The 26306-nt window shown below is 37.1% G+C and overlaps 1 protein-coding gene across 2 annotated transcripts in view; it reads left to right on the top strand.

Annotated features, from left to right (window-relative positions):
- The window catches only part of WDR19 (WD repeat domain 19), a 91331-nt gene that overhangs the window by 28998 nt on the left and 36027 nt on the right, over positions 1 to 26306 (top strand). For both annotated transcript variants that reach the window (XM_025997729.2, XM_025997736.2), the window contains exons 10-21: positions 1901 to 1971; positions 2398 to 2570; positions 2663 to 2777; positions 3654 to 3760; positions 4818 to 4940; positions 9795 to 9944; positions 14737 to 14884; positions 15005 to 15209; positions 18228 to 18387; positions 18592 to 18702; positions 20899 to 21008; positions 23537 to 23594. In XM_025997729.2, the coding sequence (XP_025853514.1) occupies positions 1901 to 1971; positions 2398 to 2570; positions 2663 to 2777; positions 3654 to 3760; positions 4818 to 4940; positions 9795 to 9944; positions 14737 to 14884; positions 15005 to 15209; positions 18228 to 18387; positions 18592 to 18702; positions 20899 to 21008; positions 23537 to 23594 (1531 nt within the window). The remainder of the gene's footprint in view (positions 1 to 1900; positions 1972 to 2397; positions 2571 to 2662; positions 2778 to 3653; positions 3761 to 4817; positions 4941 to 9794; positions 9945 to 14736; positions 14885 to 15004; positions 15210 to 18227; positions 18388 to 18591; positions 18703 to 20898; positions 21009 to 23536; positions 23595 to 26306) is intronic.

Raw genomic sequence — 26306 nt, 5'->3', positions numbered from 1 at the left:
TCTAGAACTAAAACGAGAGAGAGTGCAGCAAGATTTCAGGATGTAAGATCAACATACAAAAATCAGTCACATTTCTATATGTTAACAAGTATGTGGAAACCAAATAAAAAATACACCATTTTTTAAAAAATACCACCATTTTTAATCACTCCAAAGAAAATGAAATATTTAGATATACACTTAACATATACAGGATCTGTGTGCTGAAAATTCCAAAATGCTGCTGAATGAAATTTAAAAAGACAGAAATAAACAGAGAAACACACAGTATTAGTATATTAAAAACAGTGATAACATCAAATGCTGGGAAGGATGAGGAGAACCTAGATCACTCAAATAGTTTGGCAATTTCTTAAACAAACTGAACATTCAATTATCGTATGACCCAGCAATTTCACTCCTAGCCATTTTTCTCAGAAACATAAAAGCTTCTATTTCCAGAAGAACCTGAATATGAGTGTTCACAGCAGCTTTATTTGTAATAGTCAAAAACTAGGAACAATCCAGATGCCGTTCAGTGGGTGAGTGGTTCAACTGGTATATCTATATGATGGAATAGTACTCAACCATTAAAAGGAACAAACTAGGGCAGCCCAGGTGGCTCAGCGGTTTAGCGCCGCCTTCAGCCCAGGGCCTAATCCTGGAGACCTGGGATTGAGTCCCATGTCGGGCTCCCTCCATTCAGCCTGCTTCTCCCTCTGCCTGTGTCTCTGCCTCTCTCTTTCTCTGTTGCTCATAAATTAAAAAAAAAAAATTTAGAAGGAACAAACTATTGATACAACAAGGGTGCTGAGTGAAAAATGCCAGTCACAAAATGCTGCATACTGTATGATTCCGTTTATGTAATATTGCTGAAATGATAAAGTTATAGAAAAGGAGAATGGATTAGTGGTGGCTAGGGGTTAAGGACGGGGCTAGGGTAGGTAGGCAGGAGGTTAAGTGTGTTTATAAAAGGACAACACAAGGGATCCTTGTGGTGATGGAACTATTCTATACCCTGTGGTGTGGATCTCAGGAATCTTGCATGTGATAAAATTGCATAGAACTACTAAACACACACACACACACACACACACACACACACACACACACGGTGAATACAGGTAAAACTTGGGACAGCTGAAAAAGGTCAGTGGATTATATCAATGTCAGTATTTTCATTATAATATTATTCTATAGTTTTTCAAGATGTTACCATTTGAGGGAAAGGTGGAGGGTATGTATGATCTCTGTATTATTTCTTATAGTTGCATACAGATTCATAATTATATCAAAATAAAAAGTTAAATGAAAACAATGAGAGAAAATATTAAGGGGAAAAGCTCTGGGAGGGCAGAAGGGAGGAGGGTGTTAAGACCAGGAAGAAAGATATAGCCATTAGGTGCCAACATTGTGCTGCTACACAGCTTTCTTTGGCCAACCTATCTTCCCTGTGACCCTATGCAGTAAAATGCCCCCAATTTTTCAGAGTTTTTGACCTATGTCTTGTGATTCCAAATCGAATGCTCTTTCTGCTATACCTCATTACTTTTTGTATGAAGAAAGTCAGGGTGATGGGGGGAGCACATTGCAAAAAGAAACCTTTTTCCTCTAACAGCTAGGGAGAATGTTTTCCTACTCATACTTTTTTTCAGGGCAACTTCAGCCTCTTTGTTCCTGAAACTACAAATCAGAGAATTAAACCAGGCACATCCACCACACCCCTAAGAGATTTCTTTTAAAGATAAAATAAATTACAGAAATTCTATTATTGTCTTACCTCAACCCAATAGATTATCTATCCTACATATATCCCTTTTTGGAGAACACTGACTTGTTCTGTAGCGTACAATTTTTTGTGAATGAAAACTATTTTATTTAACACCTGTATTTACAATATACATATTTTTTCATTTTTCAGTATTAAAATTCATGACTTGGCAGAACTGAAAGACATGTATGCTATAATCAACCTGGACGATGAAAATAAAGGTACTGATTTTTCTGAAGCAGAGTGACATTTTATCACTGCAGTGACAGAGTAATGTGTTTATTATTATTTGATTTACATTAATCATAGGAGGAATAAAACTAACACCCTTCATTAGAGTTCCCTGAAAGAACTTACTTATTTTAGTAATTATAGAGGACTGTAAGTCCACTTTGATCCAAATTTAATCTCAATTTCAGTTATAAAACCTAAATTCTTACACTCTTTCCCTTTGATCCACTACTGAATGAATCAGTGCTCCTGTTCACATGCATACCTGCCCGTGGTGAATTTTTACTTTGTATAGACTAAACTATTAAAGATAGCACTTGAAGATTTTTATGTCTGCAGCTTACATGAAAATACTTGCTTGTTTGCACCAATATAACTTGTTTTTTATTAATCCTTGATTCTGTCAAATATTTCAGGTTTGGGCACGTTGTCCTGGACAGATGATGGCCAGTTGCTGGCATTGTCTACCCAAAGGGGCTCTCTGCATGTTTTCCTGACCAAGCTTCCCATACTCGGGGATGCCTGCAGCACAAGGATCGCGTACCTCACCTCCCTCCTTGAAGTCACCGTAGCCAACCCTGTTGAAGGAGTATGATCATGGTGTTATTTTGATTTGATTTATTAGGAAAATCAAAACAGTTGTAGCAGTTGATTTGCTACTGTGCTTTTTCTGTATTATAGGAGCTGCCAATCACAGTTTCTGTTGACGTGGAACCCAATTTTGTAGCAGTAGGGCTTTATCATCTGGCCGTGGGAATGAATAATCGGGCTTGGTTTTATGTCCTCGGAGAGAATGGCAAGTATCAATCCAGCTGTCGTTTTCTTACTTTCTTACTTAGCATTTAAATTCTGTTACTGTTTGGGAAGCACCATGTCTTTCACTCTTTTCCTTCAGCTGTCTCTTTCTTAAGCTTAAACAGTTTTGTGAATCCTCTAAAAATTTTGCATAAAAAAAATAAAAATAAAAATAAATAAAAATTTTGCATAATTTTTGGAAAGATCTTATTCTTTACCTTTGTAGTGAATACAGCATGGTATAGTGGGCAGAGTATGACCTTAGGAATTAGGCCCTGAGTTTAAATTCCCCAGCTGCCTCTTGTAGCTAGCTGGGTGACTAGATAAATTCTTTACTTCTCTGAGCCTTGGTTTAGAAGACTTCGTCCAGAATATTAGGATTCTTCTACACGTAAGGGGTCATGAGGAAAACTAAATGAAATAAAATGATGTGATCCACTTTTGCACAATGTCCTTCTTAGGCACTCCTTGGTCAGGTAATTGAGTTCCTCCCTATTCCTTTTATTCTTGAGGTAATGACCACTAGCATCTGAAGGGAGCCTTGCTTTTTCTTCTCCCCACTGGAGGTCAGATATCCCTTAGGAGTAGAACAAGCTGGAGATTTAGCCTCCATTAAGCTTATTGTCACTAAAGTGGAAACTTTTGTTTGTTTCACGTGTAATTTTATTTTCTACTACTTTGTTTCATGTGATTCATTATGGAATTCCTGAAGGCAAATTTATGTAACAACTAAGATTTTCTTTACAGTGGCTAAAATAAAAATTTTAGATTTAGAATATCCTTAAAAATGCACTCATTTAAAAAATGCACTCATTTAAAAATTATTTGCAAATCTTTGTAATTATATTTCTACATGTGTGTTTTTTTATTGCTACAGCTGTTAAAAAATTGAAAGATGTGGAGTATCTGGGGACAGTTGCCAGTGTTTGTCTTCATTCTGACTATGCTGCTGCACTTTTTGAAGGCAAAGTCCAGTTGCATTTGGTAAGTATAATTTTGATGTCCTGGAGCCCTCAGGACTCTTGATGGATGACCCGGTTTAGTGATGATAATGAACAGCTTAATGTCATATTACCAAGAACATTGGTCAGGAAGCAACCACATACAGACTAGCTAGAAAATCAAGTGTGTTGACGGGATGAGCACTGGGTGTTATGCTATATGTTGGCAAATCGAACTCCAATAAAAAAATATACAAAAAAGGACTAACAAAACTCTTTGCCCTTCTGGATGAGATGTTCAGTTAATTTTCTTATTCTTTTCCAAGAAAGCCAACAAAGTTTTAACTATGCTACTCACAATATTGCCATGGTAAAAATGACCCAGTTGGAAAATGCATCTAGTAAGAAATTAAAAACTGATTGGAAAGTTCTATGTCTGAGCTTCCTGAAATGAATTGACTTATATATTTGGGCATATCACTTACGGGGAATCCTTGAAACTGTGCCGGTTAAATTGTTCAAAAGATAGTAGCTCCTGAGACAAACCATTGAGACTCTTAATCATAGGAAATAAAATGAAGGTTGTTGGAGGGGAGGCGGGGAGAGGGACGGGGGGTGGGGTAACTGGGTGATGAACTAAGGTGGGCACGTGATGTAATGAGCACTGGGTATTATATAAAACTGATGAATCACTAATCTCCACCTCTGAAACTAATAATATGTTAATTAATTGAATTTAAACTTTCAAAAAAGGATCTAGCATAAAAAAAGAAATAGAGACTTTAAAAAAGAAGATATTGGCTTCTAACCAAGGGCATCTCCTACATCTATTTCTTGGCTCTTTGCTTCTGGGAAGCCAGAGAATAGCTACTAGACCACTGTAGAGCCTCCCACAAAGATTATTCCCACCGAAGAGGGATGTTTAATGCTGCCCGGCTGGCAAGCTGTGATCCCTGTCTGATGTCTTTCTCATTAGACTGGTAGCCTGAGGAGTCTGAATGTTTAATTGAACTTCAGGAGAGGACCTTCCCCTATCTCCCAAGATGGTGTGGACCCACTTTACTCAAATCTATAAGATACTCTGATTCTTTATGTTTTAGATAGAAAGTGAGATCTTGGATGCTCAAGAAGAACGTGAGACTCGGCTTTTCCCAGCAGTGGATGATAAGTGCCGTATTTTATGCCATGCCTTAACTGGTGATTTCCTCATCTATGGTACAGATGTAGGTATTGGCTTCTTTGATATAGAACATGGGGAAATTTCTAATTTTTACTTTGTAATATATATATATGTGTATTGTATACATTATGTTAAATTGCTATGTACAGTACGTACACACTTATGTACAGCCCAACATATAGATCACATAATTTGCTAGTATCAAGTGCTTTTGATTATAAACAATTCTGACGGCAGAGTAAAAAGAGCAGACTTTGGAGTTTGGAAAATCTGGGCTCAAATGCCAGTTTTATTACTTGCTAGGTGCTACTTAACCCCTTCCAAGCCTCATTTTCCTTATCTAGATGCTAATTTAATTTGATGATGAACATAAGGTAGCTTATTCAGCTTTAGATCTCCAGGGCCTACATTTAGTAGGCATTTAATGAATAGTAAAATTGAATATTGAGAATCCTACTTTGATCTTTTGGGGATTGTGTTGAAAAAGAGAGAGTTGGAGGTTGGGCAGAGGGAGAGGGAGAAAGAGAATCTTAAGGAGGCACCAGGCTCAGTGTGGAGCCCAATGCAGGGCTCAGTCTCACAACCCTGAGATCATGATGCGAGCAAAAATCAGGAGTTGGACACTTAACTGACTGACCCACCCCAGATGCCCCTCCCTGGCTTTTGGTCTTTTGAGTTACCAGTACCCTATACCTCTACATAGTAAGCTAGCTAGATGAACATTCTAGTAGTAGCATCTTACATTTGTAAATGTTTTCAGAGCATATCATGCCTATTATCTTGTTCAGTCTCTAAAAGAATTTAGTATAGGTGGTAGGAAGGGCACTATTTTCCGCATTAGAAAAACAATTATTCACAGTTTCAAATGCTTCATTTTCTCACATTAAACTGTTTTTTTTTAAAGCATGTTTTAAAACATGTTTATTGCCATAAGAGAGACTTTAAATTTAAGTTCGACATAAAATAATAATCTTTTTACTAATATATACCAATAGGGTAGGTTTCATGTGTCAAATTAAGTGGTAAGGGATATGGTAAATAATAGTAAATATAATACATTTGTATGATAACATAACAGTTTGTAAAGCCTTAATCTCACTTATTTTATCTCATTAGTTTTATAAAATAAGCAGAGAAGTTTTAGAGACTAAAGAAAAGTGAAGATTAAGCAGTTAGTAAGTTTGTGACAAATGTGACACTTGAACCACTATTCCACATGGCATTTTGAAATAAGAACTCAAAGTGTGGGATGACTGGGTGGCTCAGTGGTTGAGCATCTACCTTTGGCATAGGTCATGATCCTGGGGTCCTGGGATCGAGTCCCGCATCAGGCTCCCTAGGAGGAGCCTGGTTCTGTCTCTGCCTACGTCTCTGCCTCTCTCCCTGTGTCTCTCATGAATAAATAAATTTTTAAAAAAGAACTCAAGGGCAGCCTCAGTGGCTTAGCAGTTTAGCGCTGCCTTCAGCCCGGGGCATGATCCTGGAGACCTGGGATCGAGTCCCACATCAGGCTCCCTGCATGAAGCCTGCTTCTCCCTCTGCCTGTGTTCTGTCTCTGTCTCTCTCTCTCTCAAAAAAAAAACAAAAAACTTGAAGTGTTATAGTCTGTCAGTAAGTCAGCATTTATCTCAGTCTCTTTCTTGAGTAATTCTGAAAATATGACTTTAAAGTTTTATCAAGTTATTAGTATACAACAAACTGCACTATTTAAAGTCTACAATTATATAACAATTTTGATGTGTATATACTTGCGAAACGCCATCAACTTAATCAAAATAGTGAACGTATTCATCATTGCCAAAAGTTTTCTCATGCCCCTATATGATTCCTCCTTCCTGTCCCGCCCCCTCTGAGGTCACTATAAGTGAGTTTCTGTTTTCTAGTTTTATGTAAATGGAATCAGAGTATGTACTTCTTTCTATTTGCCTTCTTTTATCCAGGATCATTATTTTGAGGCTTATTTCTCTTGTGTGTATCAATTATTGATTACTTTTTCTTTTTTGCATTTTATAGAATACACTTAAAATTGACTTAACCATGAACCCAAGGATGGACATTGGGGGCTATTTTCAGTTTGGGGTTGTTTCCAGCCTGGATTGTTTCCAGTATGGGGTATTTACAAATAAAGCTGCTATAAACATTCATGTTCAAGTCTTTGCATGGGCATGTGTTTTCTTTTCTTTTGGATAAATACTAAGAAGTAGAATGACTACATCATATGGCATGTGTATGTTTAAGTTTTTAAGAAACTGACAGACTATTCTCTAAATTGCTTGTACCATTTTACATTCCCATCAACTGTGTGGATGTTCCAATTCCTCTACATCCTCACGAACATTTGATATGGTCAGTCTTTTTAATTTCAGCCACTCTTAAGTGTGTACTGAATGAAATCTTAACTGTGATTTTAATTTGCTTTTCCCTAATGGACTCATGTGAAGCATCTTTTCTTTCTTTTCTTCCTTCCCTACCCCCACCAGCATCTTTTCACATGCTTGTTTGTTCTCTGTATATTTTTGGTGAAGTGTCTGTTCAAATTTCTTTGGCCATTTCTTAATTGGATTGTTTTCTTATTATTGATTTTTGAGAATTCTTTATATATTCTAGATTCAAGTCCTTTATCAGATACATGCTTTGCAAGTATTTTTTTCCCAGTGTATCAGTGGTCTTTTCATTCTCCTAACAGTGTCTTTAAAGAAAAGACATTTTTAAAAATTTTGATGAAGTCAATTTACTAATTTGTTTTTTACAGATCATGCTTCTGGTATCATATCTAAGTAATCTAACCCAAGGTCACAAAGTTTTTCTCCTGTGTTTTCATCTGTAAGCTTTATAGCTTTATGTTTTATATTTAGGTCTATGATCCATTTTGAGTTAATTTTTATTTATGCTGTGAGTTATAGATCAAAGTTTATTTTTTTGTTTATAGATATTCCAATTGTTTTAGCACCATTTGTTGAAAAGACTGTCCTTCCTCCACTCACTCCTCTTTGTACTTTTGTCAAAAATCAATTGTCCATAAATGTGTGGATATTTTTCTGGAATTGCTCATTCCATTGATATGTGTGTTTGTGTTTATAACACTATCACCCTGTTCTAAGTACTGTACCTTTATAATAAGTCTTGAAATCAGGTAGCATTAGCCCTCCAATTTTGAGCTCCTTTCTCAAAGTTGTTTTGGCTATTCTCAGTACTTTGCATTCCCATTTGAACTTGCTCAACTTTTGAGCTTGTCAATTTTTACAAAAAGCCTGTTGGGAATTTTAAAGGGATCATGTTGAACTTATAGATCAGTTGCCATCTTAACAAAATCTACTCACCAATGAACAAGGTATATATCTCCATTAATTTAGGTTTTATCTCCATTAATTTAGGTTTTAATTTCTCTTAGTGTTTTCGAGTTTTTGGTATACCAGTCCCCCTTTTTGTCAGAGAAATGAAGATATATTTCCACACAAGAATTTGTATACCAGTATTCATAGCAAAATTATTTACAATAATCAAAAGCTGGAAACAACCCAAATGTCCATCAACTGATAAGTAAACAATATATAGCATATCTGTACAATAGACTTGTTTGGCAGCAAAAAGGAATAAAATACTGATATATACTGATATATAGACGAACCTTGAAAACATCATGTTAAGTAAAAGAAGACAATCAAAAGGCCACATACTGTATGATACCATGTATATGAAATGTCCAGAATTGGCAAATCTATGGAGATAAAAAGTAGATTAGTGGTTGCCTAAGACTGCAGGGTGGCAGGGGAGTGGGAGGGGGGTTGGGGAGATTAAGGAAAGACTACTAAATGGGGTTTCTTTTTGAAGTGATAAAATATCTTTAAATGAATTGTGATCAAGTATGCAACTCTGTGAAAAGACAAAAAACCATGGAGTTGTACATTTTATGTGGGTGAATTACATGGTATGTGAGTTATACTTCAGTATGCTTTTTTTTTTTTTTATTAAAATGCAGACATCTTTTAAAAAGGGAAAATAATCTCTGGGGATATCTGGGTGGGTCTATTCTGGGCTTATTTATTCTGTTCCAGTGATCTATGTGTCTGTCCCTTCATCCATACTACACAGTTTTGATTACTGTAGCAGAACAAAAAAAAAGAAGTCTTGAAATGGAATAGACTAATTTTCCCATCTTATTCTTTTTTTTTTCAAAATTGCTTTATTCTAGTTCCTTTGCCATTTCATATAAATTTTAGAATAATCTTGTTTCTATCTATAAAAAAAGTCTTAAGATTTGAATTGGAATTATAGTAAACCTGTATATCAGAGAGAATTAATTAACATGTTTATTGTGGTGAGTCTTCCAATCCATGAATAGAGTATACCTCTCCATTTATTTAGATCTTCTTTGATTTTTCCATCAGTGTTATATAGTTTTTAGCATACAAATTCTATGCAAGTTTTGCTAATAAATATTAGCAAAATATTATACCTAAATATTTCATTTTTTAAATGATTATAAATGGTAATATATTTCTAAATTTTGGTATCTATAGTTCATTGCTAATATATAGAAATACAATTGATTGCATCAGATGGTTTTGTTTAATTTTCTAATTTGTCTTAACAGCAAAAATGTTTAAAAATAGCATGATTTGGAAAGCTATTCTTAAACAGTAAGGATATTTCCTGTAAGATGAAAATCTAAAAATCAGTTATGCTTTAATATCACTAAGAATGTTAGAACTAATTGTTGAATCAGATGTACATTCTCACTTATTTTCTTGGGTCTATACCTCTACATGTAATAAATATTATTTTAGACTTCATGAAAAATATGGTATATTTTCTCTTAAAATTGGAAGTATGTTTAAATGCTTACAGTATTTTCTTGACAACCTTTTATGTCTATTACTGGGTTTTTTTTTTTTAGACTGGTGTTATTCAGTATTTCTACATTGAAGACTGGCAGTTTGTTAATGATTATCGACATCCTGTCAGCGTGAAAAAGATTTTTCCTGACCCAAATGGGACCAGATTAGTTTTCATTGATGAAAAAAGTGATGGATTTGTCTACTGTCCAGTAAGTCTGGGAGATTTTTTTTAAGCATTCATTTTTTTTAAATGTGATATGCAAAAGTATTTTAATATATATTATATATAAAATAATTTTTTCTTAAACAGTTCAAGGATTGTAGTACTTTATAGTGTTTGTGATCCATTTTCACAACTATTTACATCAAGAAAACTTTCTCCATTATTCTATAGTTTTTCATAGTGTCAGTCCCAGAAGGATTTTTTAAATGGAAAAATAGTTATATTCTGTACTGCTTTAACCTTATTTACTGCACAGTATTACAGTACATCTTGATGTGCATGACTTTTCTCTCCAGGTGTGCAATAAGCTTGAGAAGGCAAGGACTCCTCTCTGCCCACCTCACTTGATTTTCCTTTTGCCTTAATAATCCTAAACACAAAGAAAAGGTATTTTTGTATAAGATAATAAAAAACAGATGGGCCCTTTTTAGAATCAGTTACTCTTATTTTTATAGATCCTTAACTTTTTCAAAAATAGGTTAGAAGGAGATAGTTTTTTACATCATTTGTTGTACTTGAATTTTTCATTTACTTTTGATACCCAGTTAATGATTTAGCATGTTCTTGGTCACAGTTCACAGAGACTACAGTTGCTCTGAGATGCATCCTAATAATTGTTCCCCTTGCCTTAGTAGCCACTTGATGAAGACCACTTTCCCCTCACTGGCCACTTCACAAGATACTGAGCCAGCCTCCCTGCCTGCCTGCCTTCCTTTTCTCTCTCTTCCTTTCCTTCCTTCCTGTTTGTCCTTCTTCTTCTTCTTCCTTTAATTTTTTCTTTTTTTTCTCTTCTTTTTATCTTTGATAAATATAACCGGTTTCTACAGGAGCACCTGGATTATCTAGGCAAAATTCCCAATATGCCAGTTCTTGTTCACGCCATTCCTCTCCCAGTCATAAAACAAATGAGGGAAAATGACCTCAAGAGAAGGATAACCCTGAGTTCTTTCTTCTTGACCCAGAAATTCCTCTTGTACAGATCCCCTTTTTGTAACAGGGCTGTTATTCCAGCTGCCTGGCTTCCCTGCGTGGGTTCACCACAGAGGGAAGCTGCTGCTGAGGGTCCTGTGAAAGCAGGTGGGGAAATCGGGGATCTGACAAGAGTCCAAGTTAGAACTGGGGTCTGACTGCTAGGGGAAGGGCGAAAAGCTAAAGCAGTCTAAATGAATTGACACATTTTTCTTTCTCCTTTTACAGTTCTCCTTTCCTAGATAATTTCTGTTAAAGAGGCTACATGACCTTCCTCATGGAGTTGCCATGAGGTTTCAGTGAGTTGGTTTTTCTAAAGATTTTATATTTTTAAAGATTTTATTTATTCATGAGAGAGAGAGAGAGAGAGAGAGAGAGAGAGCGCAGGCGAGCAGAGACACGGGCAGAGGGAGAAGCAGGCTCCATGCAGGGAGCCTGACGTGGGACTCGATCCCGGGACTCCAGGTTCACGTCCTGGGCCGAAGGCAGGCCCTAAACCGTTGAGCCACCCAGGGATCCCCTGAGTTGGTTTTTCTAAACACATGATCAGGCATCTGGTAGCTATTTAGCAGGTGTTAGTGAAAGCCCTGCCTCTGTTTTGCTTTACTACCCTTAAACCCCTTAAGTTCCAGAACTATCTCACTGTTTCCTCCCATTCCCACTCCCATCTCCAACTCTAACCTGCAGCTTAGTTACATGTTAAGGAAAAAAAGAGTCTGGGTAAAACAACATCCACACAAAAGACTGACTCTCCCTAACCCAGCCCTTGGGCGGTGTTCGCTTTTATCCAAATGAAGATCTCCCTGCTGGGTTAGACTCTTAGGCGGTTGTGGGCAAGATGTCCAAGGGGAGTACAGGAGTGAATTCCTCTTTTAAATGACACCAGACAGTCTTTCAGGGAAGGCGAGCTGGGCAGGGCAGGGAACAGCAGGCTTGTGCGGAGCCTTTCCCACCACCGAGGGCCTTTGGACTCCAGCCCGGAGGGCTGTGCATTTGATCTGATCTGATCACTCACCCTGTCAAAGTCTGTTACTCCTACAGCTTACTTTACTACTCCATTTCAACAAATTTGAGAGAAACATTGCTCCTGTGGCGTACATATGTGAAAATGTGTATCTATTCTGATGGCTGCTGTTCCTCTGTCAAGTTTTACATGTCCTTGCCACTTCCCTTCATATGTATATTTATTCAACCAGCTGTCCCACCCTGTGACTGATGGGGTACCGTAGAATTGGGAGAGATGACTTTTTCCCTACAAACACCCTAATAAAACAGCCTTGTACCACGTCACACTCCAGAAGCCCATTAAGGATGATTTGCTGTGTATTACAGGAAGTTCATAATATGTAGAGTGTAGTAGTTAAGTGCGTGGACTTTGAAGACAGGCGAACAGACCTGGATTTAAGATTAGTAATAATTACGACTAATATTTTTGTGCTGAGTACTCCTTAACTGTATAAATTATCTCTTAATCCTTAAAGCAGCCCTAGAGATAAATACTCATATTTTTTTAAAGTAAACTTTATGCCCAGTCTAGGACTCAAGCTCATAATCCCAAGATCAAGAGTCACAATGTTCTACTGACCAAGCCACCAGGCACCCCAACAAATAATCATATTATTGGCCATTTAAACTAAGAAGAAACTAAGGTTAGAAAAGGTGAAGAAACTAAGGTTAGAAAAGGTAAGTACCTTGTCCAAGGTCACACAGTCAGAAAACGGTATCCGTGGTATGAGCCCTGGGTGGCTTCCTCCAGAGCTCTCACCTTGATTGGGTTCCCAGTTTCACCGTTTATAAAATGGGTGCAGCTCTATCTACTCTGTAGGTTGCTATGTAAAAACTAACAAGATGATGTGCGTAAAGCTTTTACTACAGTGCCTGCCATGTAGTATGCACTCACAAATGGTTGCCTTTTTAAAAAGACTTTTGGGGCAGCCCGGTGGCTCAGCAGTTTAGCACTGCCTTCAGCCCAGGGCGTGATTCTGGAATCCCGGGATCAAGTCCCGCGTCGGGCTCCCTGCATGGAGCCTGCTTCTCCCTTGCCTGTGTCTCTGCCTCTCTTTCTCTCTCTGTGTCTCTCATGAATGAATAAATAAAATCTTTTTAAAAAATAACTTAATAAAAAAAAAATAAATAAATAAATAAATAAATAAATAAATAAAAATAACTTAATAAAAAAAAAAAAAGACTTTTGCCACCAGTCGAGTGACATTGGTTGTCTCATCTGCACAAAGCAAGGGTCAGTATAACACAGTGGTCAGAAGCAGACTGTAGAGCCAAACTGCCTTCTGGTTCAAGTCCTCACCCCCCTAGCTATCTATCTTTGGGCTAATTTCTTTGTGGCTGAATCTCTTCATCTGCAAAATGGGAGTAAGAATGCCTGTCTTGTATAGTATGAGTTAGAATTAAATGAGGTTGCGTTTATATGAGAAATTAGCACGAGGGATCCCTGGGTGGCGCAGCGGTTTGGCGCCTGCCTTTGGCCCAGGGCGCGATCCTAGAGACCTGGGATCGAATCCCACGTCAGGCTTCCGGTGCATGGAGCCTGCTTTTCCCTCTGCCTGTATCTCTGCCTCTCTCTCTCTCTCTCTCTGTGACTATCATAAATAAATAAAAATTAAAAAAAATTAAAAAAAAAATTAAAAAAAAAATTAGCACGATACCTGAAAAGTAGCACTGTCTAATAGAAATATAATTAGAACTACATATAATTTTAAATTTTCTACTAGCCATATTTTTTTAAAAGAAGATAAAAAGAAACAGGTGAAATTAATGTATTTAACCCAACATTGCTACCTCAGTATGTCATCTATGTAAAAAATATGCTGAGATGCTTTACCCTTTTTTTCATATTAGCTCCATGAGACCTAGTGGGTAGTTTAAACTTTCATCTCAGTCAGACTAGACAAATCTCAGTGTTCAAATAGCCACATATAGATGTGAAACAGTGGCTACTGTGTTGGACAGCACAGCTCTATAGTATTATTCACAAGAGTCTTCTATTTCGTTCTTATTTTGAGAACAAGATGAGGTAGGGTGGAGGTGGATTTCTTAGCTTCACATTTTTTTTTAAAGATTTATTTATTTATTTATGATAGACATAGAGAAAGAGAGAGGCAGAGACACAGGAGGAGGGAGAAGCGGGCTCCATGCTGGGAGCCCGATGTGGAAATCGATCCCCAGACTCCAGGATCGCGCCCTGGGCCAAAGGCAGGCACTAAACCGCTGAGCCACCCAGGGATCCCCCCTCAGCTTTACATTCAGGAAATATATAAGCCTGTCTGCCAAGGTCCCTGGAATATGTGGATTGATTTTTTTTAATAGTTTATATCACTAACAGCACATTTTATGTTTATTGGGATGCATTATAGAGAAGTTTTTGAAAGAAAACAGACCCAGTGGAATTTGATTTTCAAATACGTAGGAATTAATCTGCTTCTTCTCTAGCTAGAGCATTTCTCTACCAGGTATTGAAAATTTTCTGAACACAGTGTGTTCATAGTTTAAATATCTCTTGTCTTCAGCAGATTCAACTTTTTTTTCCCCCTAAGCTGAAGCTTTGTGTCCATACTTGTAGTTTTTCCTGAAAATTCACCAAGTTTTAGAGAAAAACCTTAATTTGCCGTATAAAACACAGGGTTTCTTTCAAGCCAGATCTAGTACAAGAATAGAAAAAGGAAATGTGCTTGCAGTGTTGTTGGGTTGCTGGAAAAGCTACGCCAGCCAAGGCAGCGGAACAGGCTCCTACCAAGGCAAGTGATGACATTTAAGTACAGTCTTGAGGCAAATCTGTAAATCCTGTTTTGTAGGTTAATGATGCTACCTATGAGATTCCAGACTTTTCACCAACCATCAAAGGTGTTCTTTGGGAAAACTGGCCAATGGATAAAGGCGTATTTATTGCATACGATGATGATAAGGTATACACTTACGTCTTTCACAAGGACACGATACAAGGTACTTAATCACTTTTTGTGCATTTGTTGACAGATTTCCATGACAGTGAAATTAAAACCTTCCTTTTGATTTATGTGCTGGTATCCGCTTTCAGCATTAAAATGTCTTTTAAAATCTAAGGATCCAAGGTCATTTTGGCTGGAGGCACCAAAGTCCCCTTCTCTCATAAACCTTTGCTGTTATATAATGGAGAGCTGACCTGCCAGACGCAGAGTGGAAAAATCAACAACATGTACCTGAGCACGCACAGGTTCCTCGACAGTTTAAAAGATGTGGAGCCTAATGAGCTGAGGCAAATGCTGACACAGACTTTAATGCTCAAGAGGTAGGACTCAAAACACTTCTCTGGAGCGTCTCATTTGCTTTTGTGATTTTAAAGGTCAAATCCTATTAAAATAGATGGAGATGATAGTATTTATCTTGTTTACAGGATTATTGTGAGGCCCAGGTGAGAATGTATGTAAGTCCTAAAGGAAATACTGTTGTACTAAGCCCAAATAGCATACTTACTGTGAAATTCTAATAAACCTATTATTTCAACAGTATCCTAATGTCAACATAAGAAATTTGGTTTTGCCTTGCTTGGGATTTCCTTTTTCTGCTTTTTCGTCTTACCTGTTCTAGCCACCTTGAGTCTTCTTTGTGGTTTTGACCCTGTCTTAAATGTTGCTGTTCCTCAGGGTCCCATGAGCCCCCTCTTCTCTTCTCTAATGATTCTTTCTGAATGAATCTCCTCTACTTACATGGCTTCAATAGCATTCATAAGAGGCTGAGTCCAAAATGTCCATCTTTCAAAAAAAAAAAAAAAAAAAAAAAAAAAACAAAATGTCCATCTTTCACTTAAACGTATATTTACCACTGCCTGCCAATTGTGTGTTCGGAAGCCCATGAACCCCTCAGACTTGCTCTGTTTAAAACAATTCATCTGGGAAACCCTGAATGGCTCAGCGGTTTGGCACCGCCTTCAGCCTGGGGCGTGATCCTGGAGACCTGGGATCGAGTCCCGCGTCGGGCTCCCTGCGTGGAGCCTGCTTCTCCCTCTGCTTTGTGTCTCTGCCTCTCTTTCTCCCTGGTCTCTCTCATGAATAAATAAATAAAATCTTAAAATATAAAATAAAATAAAATAAAATAAAATAAAATAAAATAAAATAAAATAAAATAAAATAAAATAAAATAAAATAAAATAAAATAAAATAATAAAATAAAATAAAATAAAATAAAATAAAATAAAATAAAATAAAATAAAATAAATAAAATAAAATAAAATAAAATAAAATAACAAAACAATTAATCTTCCCCAGCCCCCTCGCTTCCCCTGGTCCTAATCCCATGTGTACATGTCCCAACACACACACCTATACCTATATCTACGCACACCCACACACCAGACTCTTTTCTTCGTTCCCCCACCCCCACCCCATACTCCCCCATTAACTCAGGCCCCCACTCAGAGTAATGTATAATGGAACCACTCCCTGACTGCTCTCTCTACTGATAGTCTCATGACAATCTCATTTATTCACTACACTTGAAAATATCAGTCTGATCCTCTTACCCCTCTGCTGGAGATCTTTCCCATTGCCTTGAGGAAGAAATCCCTCCTCCTCAGGGACCTCAGCAGGACGTATTAGATCCTTGTTTTATTACTAGTCTCAACTGTGCCTCTACTCCCTCTCTGTTCTGCTGGCTGCTTGAATTCAATATTTTTCATGATTCTTTGCCTTGGCACATACAGCTTTCCCTTCCCGGAATGTCCTTCCTCTGTGTCTATAGGCAGTAACTCCTATTTTTCACATTCAGCTGAGGCCTCTCCTGCTCAAGGATGCCTTCCCCAGAGCCCCCTAACCTCTGGTGGCCTGGGTTGCTGGCCCTCCTGGTGAATGGCCTCCAGGCAGTAAACACAGTGGTTTAGAGCACTTTGCACCCTGCTGCTGTGTGATGGGCTGGTCTTGGGAGGCCTCTGAGCTTCACTCTTCCTCATCTATAAAGGAGAAATTATAATATTCCTTAGTGGTTAGGGTTGTTAGGGTAACACAGAGAATCTATGCAAAGTGTTTGGCACAGATTCACATATTAGAAGCACTCAGTTAACCTCTGTCACACTGTGTCAGGGTCATCTGTTGACTTATCTGTCTCTTCCACCTTCCCCAGTCATGACCAACTAAAGGACAGTGAATGTGTGTTTGATCTTTGTACCTTGGTTCCAAACACAGTTTCTGGCACAAAAGAGGTGCTCAATAAATGCACATTGGGTGGGAAAATGCAATAAGTGAATAGATGGATAGATGTAATACATTCATTGATGTAGCAGTTCCACAAAAAGTTCAATTGGCATTTGTGGTTGTGCTTTAAAGCCAGAGATCATGGGATCCCTGGGTGGTGCAGCGGTTTGGCGCCTGCCTTTGGCCCAGGGCACAGTCCTGGAGACCCGGGATCGAATCCCACGTCGGGCTCTCAGTGCATGGAGCCTGCTTCTCCCTCTGCCTGTGTCTCTGCGCCTCTCTCTCCCTCTGTGACTATCATAAATAAATAAAAATTAAAAAAAAAAAAAACAGAGATCAGCAAGCTTTTTCTGTTATGGACCAAACGGTGAGCATTTCAGGCTTTAAAAGCCATGAAATCTTTGTCACATCTGTTCAAGCCTTTGTTGTAACCCAAGAGCAGTCAAGACAGCCCATAAAAAATTAAGCCAAGTGGCTATGTTCCACTCAGACTTCAGTCATGGAAGCAGACAGCTGACTGGATTTGGGGTGTAAGCCATAGTTGCTGGCCCCTGTTTTAAACTTCCCAATATGTAGGAACAGAGAGAGTACTGCATTAGATTTATGTGAGAACAGAAATAATTTTCATCTATGTGTGAAGTAAACCCAAAAACAAATAAAAAGAGTTAGTTGTTAATGATGGAGGTGGTTACACAGAGTAGATTCAGATTAGTAAAAAATTCAAGAGGGGATCCCTGGGTGGCTCAGTGGTTTAGCACCTGCCTTCGGCTCAGGGAGTGATCCTGGAGTCCTGGGATCTAGTTCCACATCAGGCTCCCTGCATGGAACCTGCTTTTCCCTCTGCCTGTGTCTCTACCTCTCTCTCTCTCTGTGTGTCTCTCATGAATAAATAAATAAAATCTTTAAAAAATTTTTTTCCAAAAAAAATAAAAAAAAAACATGTATCTGTACAATAAAGAAAGAAAAGTTTATGCAATTTTCTATAATTTGGAAATGATGATTAAGGATGAAGAACTGTTTTGCAGAATATAAGACCTAACATTAAATTATATATAACCTGAAAATTACCAACTAGGGGTCAAGTAGAGCTCCCCAATTAAACCAACATATTCAAATGCTAGGTTTTCAGATGCTTGGGAAATGTGCAAAATTCTGAATGATCACACTGCCTGGAATGAGCTGGCCAGAGCTTGTCTCCATCACATGGAAGTGGAGTTCGCAATTCGCGTCTATCGGACAATTGGAAATGTGGGCATAGTGATGTCCTTGGAACAGATAAAGGTAAACAGCATCTCATGAGACTTACTGTATTAGGATCTAAATGTTATTCAATCATTTTGTTTCTGCAGTGAGTCTTCCATAACTCATCAGCAAATTGACCGATGAAACCTTACTACTTCCTACTAAGCAAAAGCTTTAAAAAAAAAAGAAAAAAAAGAAATGAAACCCTGTGTTCCTTCTCATTAAAATTGCTTTTATTTGTAGGGAATAGATGACTACAATCTTTTGGCAGGACATCTTGCCATGTTTACTAATGACTTCAACCTGGCTCAAGACCTGTACCTTGCGTCCAGCTGTCCTGTTGCTGCCCTGGAGGTATGGCAGTGGATAAGGATGGGAAGCACATGCAACGGGGGGGGATCCCCCTTAAAAATTTAAAATTAAATTTAAAATTTGGGACGCCTGGGTGGCTCAGTGATTAAGTGCCCGCCTTTGGCCCAGGGTGTGATCCTGGAGTCCCAGGATCGAGTCCCACATCAGGCTCCCTGCTTGGAGCCTGCTTCTCCCTCTACCTGGGTCTCTGCCTCTCTCTGTATCTCTCATGAATAAGTAAATAAAATCTTAAAAAAGAATGAAAAAAAATAAAATTTAAAATTTCTCAGCAACAGAAACCATATGCCTTCCCACTCCTGGAATTTAGACATTTCAGAAAGCTTTAAGAACCCTGGAGTATTCATTAACTTCAAAAGTACTTTCATTTTGTGTTCTGTGGAACCATAAAAGGCATGTTATTGTAACATTACCAAATAATTTAAAGTCTCACTCTGTCCAAAGAGAACAGATTATGTAACTTACAAAAACACGCACACACGGAAACAGCTACCATTTATTGAGAGCCTACATGGTACCAGGCACGTTTCTAAGCACTTAATGTATTTTAACTAATTTAACCCTTACAATAATCCCAGGAGATAGTTATTTTCTCCATTTCTGAAATGGGGAAAATGAGATACATGTATCTTTTACTTGGCAATGAGATTCTCTTGTGGGTTAAGAGGTGGAATAAGGACCTTATTTTCCCAGAGGTGAGCATTACAGGGGAAGGACTAGAACAGAGGGAAGGACCTAGGTCAATGCTAGGGTAAAGTGGCTATATAGAATAGCAATTAAGAACATGAACTTTAGGGTTAGACATGTCTGGGTTCAGATCCCAGCTCTGTCACCCTGGGCAACTTATTTAACCTTTCTATGTCCTACGTCCTCTTTCTCTAAAGTGGGGTGACAAAATCTGGCCCACAGGTTGTTGTAAAGATTTAAAAATGAGGCTAGACCTGATCAGTAGTAAAGACACAAAATGGTAGCTCTTTGTCATTAACGTTATCTTACCTCAAATCAGCATTTCCACAACTACCTAGAGGAGGTGTTTTGAAAACATACTTGGTATTAGTTTTACAACTTCATTTTCTCACATTGGTCTACAGCGAATTTTCATTTTTAAATTTTAAGTAAACTGAATTGTGTTTTAACAAAAAAAAATTTAAATAATTTTACATTATTTGTAATAATTAGGGACACCCTGAGAAATTTTCAGAACTTAGACTACTAGTACGCATGGAAGTAAGAATATGGTTGTCATATGAGGGCGAAAATGTCCCCTTAATTCTTCTGCATTTAGCTGTGAGCACATGTGTGCTACTGGATTTGTAAAGGATTTGAGGTGTTGATTTCCCAGTGTCATTCCTTTAACCTAACTTTGAAGGCTGAGGAGATAGCTACGTAAAGGGATTAGAGGCACAGCTCAGCTTTGCCAGATACTAGCAGTATAACTTTGTATATAAAACTAACCTCTCTTTGCCTCAGTTTCTGGATCTCTAAAATGGGTACAAGGAAGGTTTCTTGCAAAAGGCCCAGTTGGGAAAAGTAAACAAGCTAATGCCCTTGAATAGTAGTACCTGGCAAATAATAGCACTTGAAAAATATTACCTGTTATTATCTTTACAAAGGGTGAATAAAGTGAAGAGTGAACTGTAAAAGATTCTCTAATGATTAGTTTATGTTTGGAATTGTGTGCCAGATGCAGATAAAAAGACCATAAGAACCAGGAAAAAAGACACGTTCACATTTTATATTTATGTCTGTTATTCATGTTGTAATATAGCTTCACATTTTCTCAGAAAATAACATCAATTCTATAGTAAAGTATTTCTCATTTTTTATCAGCTCCCCTCTAATAAAAATTAATCTTAATTGATTGGATTCATTTTAATTCAGTTTAATTCTTTCTTATGGTAGAAATTAAATAATAAAGGATAATTATTTTTAGGTAGGATTGAGTTTTGGAAGACCACAAACCATTGTAATAGTAAGATGTTTTTGCTCTCCCAGAACCAATATTACCCCCTTCAAGTATACTGAGAATGTGTGCTCTAGTAATATATTATCCTTGCCAAGGTCAAGTCCCACTTTTTAAACAAAAGTTTTTCTAATTGCTTCTAGTAAAACTAGCACTGTGTGGTGACTATGCAAAGTAATTTGTTCATTTGAAATTAAGGTCTCTCTCTCTCCCAATAGATGAGAAGGGATCTACAGCATTGGGACAGTGCCCTGCAACTGGCCAAGCGGTTAGCCCCAGACCAGATACCATTTATATCAAAAGAATATGCTATTCAGCTTGAATTCACGTAAGTCCTTATCTTTCTGTTTTTCAGTCAGTATTTAACTGCTGAGTATCTCCAATTCCAAATTAGAAGGCCCTCCATTAATTTAATAATTGTTTATTAGGGGTAAAAAGCAGGGACGCCTGGGGATTCAGTGGTTGAGCATCTGCATTCAGCTCAGGTCATGATCCCAGGGTCCTGCGATCGAGTCCCACATTAGGCTCCCTGCAGGGATCCTGCTTCTCCTTCTGCCTGTGTCTCTGCCTCTCTCTGTGAGTGTCTCTCATGAATAAATAAAAAAAATCTTTTGAAAGAGGAGGGTAAAAAGCTATGTATATGTACTTCCAAAAAATGTCTTTTCTCACTAATGAAGGTTGTCCAGGCCTTTGTGCACTTTTATTTCCAGCATCAAAATTGAAGTCTGAGTGTCAGCCTTTTCTACACTTAGTCTAAATACTGTTTTGAATAACGTTGGGCCAGCAACAGTTACATGTAGCACCGGGTTGATGTACTGCTTTTCATAGCCTGTGTTTGTGATCGTGACCTCTTTGAACACTTTGAGGATTTGCAGTAAAATTTCAACTCATATTGAAAAAAAAAACAGAATTTGGTCTACATCTTCTGTTTGCTTAAAATTATAGTTTTTCTTTTAACTGAATTGTGTGGGGATAAAAATTAGCATTGAAAGTCAAGCCAGGGATGCCTGTGTGGCTCAGTGGTTGAGCATCTGCCTTTGGCTCAGGTCATGATCCAAGAGTCCTGGGATTGAGTCCCACATTGGGCTCCCCATAGGGAGACTGCTTCTCCTTCTGCCTATGTCTCTGCCTCTCTCTGTGTGTGTGTGTCTCTCATAAATAAATAAATTCTTTAAAAAAAAAAAAGAAAGAAAGAAAGTCAAGCCAGAAGCTTTTTACAGGAGGTTTATTCAGCACTTGAGTAATTAATCCTTCATGTTGCATGACTAGGCTTTACAAATCTCTCCTACCTTGGGAAATTCCATAATCTATTCCAATAGAGTTTAGAGTTTTCTGGTGCTCTTCATTGCTCCACAGTCATAATTGTCAGTAGTCTTAATTGACAGACTGTAGATTTTTATTTCATTGCTACATAAAGGTGTAATTTTAGAAGCAGTTAAGATCCATTTTTAAGCTCACATGCAGCCATGGTTGGTGCTACCAATGCGAACACCCATAGAGAGAATTCAATTGAATAATTTACTTGCAAATTAAGTTCACACAGGTATGTACAATAACAACTATATCACAACTGGACAATTTCTTTTGACATTTATTATACATTCCAATTTCAAAAATAATAAAATGTGGAAAAGTATTGATCTTTGAACAAAGAAAATTTGTTCCTAATAGTCTTTTTAAAATATTTTTATGAAAAAAAATATTTTTATGTAGTTCCACTATTTTAGTGCAGACTTTATTTTTTTTCGTGCAGACTTTAGATTCATTGCCAATATTGACACCCAAATTATAGCTCTAGAAATTATTCTGTCAAAAAGTAGTCCTTCACTTCTAACCACAATACCTTATTTGAAATTTTATTTTTTACAAATTAAAACTTTTTAGAGATTTTAATTCTTTTGTACTCAACTTCAATTTAAATTGATTTAAATTTAAATTTACATATCTGCCCCTTAAAAAATAACTCCGTAGGGGCGCCTGGGCTGGCTCAGCTGGTAGAGCATACAATTCTTTTTTTTTTTAGAGCATGCAATTCTTGATCTCAGGGCTGTGATTTCAAGTCCCAGGTTGGTTGTAGAGATCATTTAAAAACAAAATCTTATTTTTAAAAAAAAGTAATTTTATATATTAAAAAGGACTGATTGCAAACTTACTGTATAACATATGGGACAAATGCCTTGGCCCTCCATCTGTGTCCTGAGGGTGACAGTCTTAGAGCACAAAATTTCTGTGCTGAAGGGAAAGGGGTCATTACATTGAGAAATGCAATGTACACTTATCATAATGAGCACTGAAGAGTGTATAGAATAGATGACTTATTATACACCTGAAACTAACATAACACTGTGTGTTAATTATACTTGAATTTTAAAAATAATTTTTAAACACAAAGGATTCCCCCCAAAAGTGGCCCATCACATTTAATGTAGCTCCCCAAAATGCCTAACATGCTACAAAGTAAGTACCCTACAATGTAGCATAATCCAGCTTTATAATAATTATTTTTTTGAGAGAGAGTGCATGTGAGGTGGGGAGCAGAGGGAAAGGGAGAGAGAGAATCTTAAGCAGGCTCTGTGCTCTGGAGCCCAACATGGGGCTCAGGCTCATGACCCATGAGATCATGACCAGAGCTGAAATCAAGAGTCGGATGCTTAATTGAGCCACTCAGGCACTCCTATAATTATTTTTAAAGTAGCAAAATAATAATGAACTACACTTGAAAAAGTATCTTATATGTTGTGTATCACATCTTTTGTGAGCTCAAACAACTCAGTGACAAAGATTATCTTTTAAATATTGTATATGGAAATGAGATATTTCAATATGTATTAAAATTCACTCTGACTTTTCTTTCAGGGGTGATTATGTAAATGCTTTGGCTCATTATGAGAAAGGAATAACTGGTGATCATAAGGTAACCTTGAGTAAAGATATGTTTAATTATCTTAGGTTTGTTAGTTTTATTTAAAAAGCCATGCTGTGAATCGCATTTTATTTACTCAATATCTAGTAGGTGAACTCTTTTTCAAGGATATAGTTAAATCAGTTAAAAACACAAACTAAAGATGAAAATATTTTTGTCAGTATGAAAAAAATACATCGTCCCTTGTATGCTAAACATGAGATGCTTATTAATGTTGGAAGTAAAATTTTTATCCCTTCCCACTTACAGGCTAACTGATTTTCACGAGGCTTTTCCTTCACTCTTTTAAAAAGTTTCAATAACCACTGTAAAGTGAACTCCCAGTCCATAAAAGTCCTTTCTGCCATTTCATCTGTCACACTGTATCTTTTTTTTTTTTTAATTTTTTTAAATTTATTTATGATAGTCACACAGAGAGAGCGAGAGAGGCAGAGACACAGGCAGAGGGAGAAGCAGGCTCCATGCACCGGGAGCCCGACGTGGGATTTGATCCCAGGTCTCTAGGATCGCGCCCTGGGCCAAAGGCAGGCGCTAAACCGCTGCGCCACCCAGGGATCCCCACACTGTATCTTTTATGATGATCCTGGAAAGCATGTACTTTACACTATTCCAGCTCATTCTCCCATCCCAGAATTTTAGCTCAAGAAACTAAATTTTGCAGTAAAAATTGATGTTTTTACGTGATGTCTTGCAAAGATTGAAAATCTTTTTATTTCCTGTTTTATATCTAGAATTTTTATTACAAAAGTAATACAATTTCATTATAGTCAATTTTAAAAATCGCTATAGTGTAACATGAGAAAGGAGAATCCACCATTCTCTCCTCTATCACACGAAGGAATCGGTGGTAACCACTGTTTTTTTGTTTGTTTTTTAAGATTTTATTTATTTATTCATGAGAGACACAGAGAGAGGCAGAGACACAGGCAGAGGGAGAAACAGGCTCCATGCAGGGAACCTGACGTGGGACTCTTTCCCAGGTCTCCAGGATCACACCCTGGGCTGAAGGTGGCGCTAAACCGCTGGGCCACCAGGGCTGCCCAGTAACCGCTGTTAATAGTTTTATATATTTCCACTCAGAATCTCTTGTAAGCATACAAACATGTATGAAATGTGGGTTTTTACTAAATATGAAATCATTCATTTCTATTCATTTAGCAAAGATCAACTGAAATCTGTTCTATGAAAAGCAGCATTCTGCTTTCTTGATGGTCTCTGAAGTCAATACATACAAATCAATTTTAATCATTTAAGAGTTTCTAATATTCTGTTGTTAATATATAGCACAGTTTTTTAATCTACTCTTTTATTGAATTATAATTGTCTTTGCTTTTTTACTATCAAAATACTGCAATGAATATTCTATCGAGTATGCATGTATCAATAACTACCTGAGATAGTATTTCAGAAGGACATATTCTTACAGATGGGATTTCTAGGTCATAAAATGTATGCTTTTAATTTTTTTTTATTGTCAAATTGCTCTCCAGAAGAATTTATAGCAACTCACACAGCTCCTGGCCATATATGACAGTGTTCGTTTTCCCCCACATTTCCCACAACACAGAATGTTATCATTTATCTTCATCTACCAATTCATAAGCCAAAACAAAGGTATTTTGTGTGTATTTTATTATTAGTGAAGCTGAACATGTTTTATTTATTGGTCAAGCATATGGTTTTTTTGTTTTTGTTTTTTTAATGAATTGCCTGATCATATCCTTTGCCCTTGTAACTCGGGGTTTTGATATTTTCTTTGGCTACATATATTTTATGTGCTTTCTTACATCTATGTTAGTGAATACAGTAACTACTACTGCATGGCTATTTAAATTATTGAAAATTAAATCAAAAAAAAAAAAAAAAGAAAAGAAAATTAAATCAAATTTAAAATCCAGTTTCTCGGGCAGCCCTGGTGGCTCAGTGGTTTAGCGCCGCCTTCAGCCCAGGGCATGATCCTGGGGACCCAGGATCGAGTCCCACATCGGGCTCCCTGCATGGAGCCTGCTTCTCCCTCTGCCTGTGTCTCTGCCTCTCTCTCTCTGTGTGTCTCTCGTGAATAAATAAATAAGATCTTTAAAAAAATAAAATAAAATCCAGTTTCTCTGTCCCACTGGCCATATTTCAACTGCTCAATAGCCACTTGTGACTATTAGCTACCATATTGGACCAAACAGATATAGAATATTTCCATCATCACACAGTGTTCCACCAGATATGCTGCTTCACATAAGATGCAATCTGACATTATATTTCACTAGTCCAGATTGGTTACTTGAAAGTTATTTAGTTATATTTAATGAATTAAACAATTTTAATTTTACATAAAGTTTTTAATGTTTAATCATGTCTAGTAGAGAAATCTTCAGTTTGATAAATGGTTTTTCCATAATTTTGTTCATAGCATTTATGCTGTGTATATTACCTGTTATATAAAATTTTATACCAAGAAGACATACAAAGATATACAAGGCATTATGACAAGGGGTAGTAAAAATTTGTTCTTAAACATAAAAGATCTAGACTTTTTTTGGGGGGGTGATGACTTTGTTTTTTTGAAACATTTTTAAATATTTATTTAAATTCAATTAACATATAATGTATTATTGGTTTCAGAGGTAGGTCAAGTCTTATATAATACCCAGTGCTCATTATATCATGTGCCCTCCTTAATGTCCATCATCCAATTACCCCGTCCCTCCA

Source organism: Vulpes vulpes, chromosome 14 (genome assembly GCF_048418805.1).
Source record: "Vulpes vulpes isolate BD-2025 chromosome 14, VulVul3, whole genome shotgun sequence".
In the NCBI taxonomy this organism is placed as follows: Eukaryota; Metazoa; Chordata; class Mammalia; order Carnivora; family Canidae; genus Vulpes; species Vulpes vulpes.
This window is presented reverse-complemented; position numbering and strand designations above follow the sequence as displayed.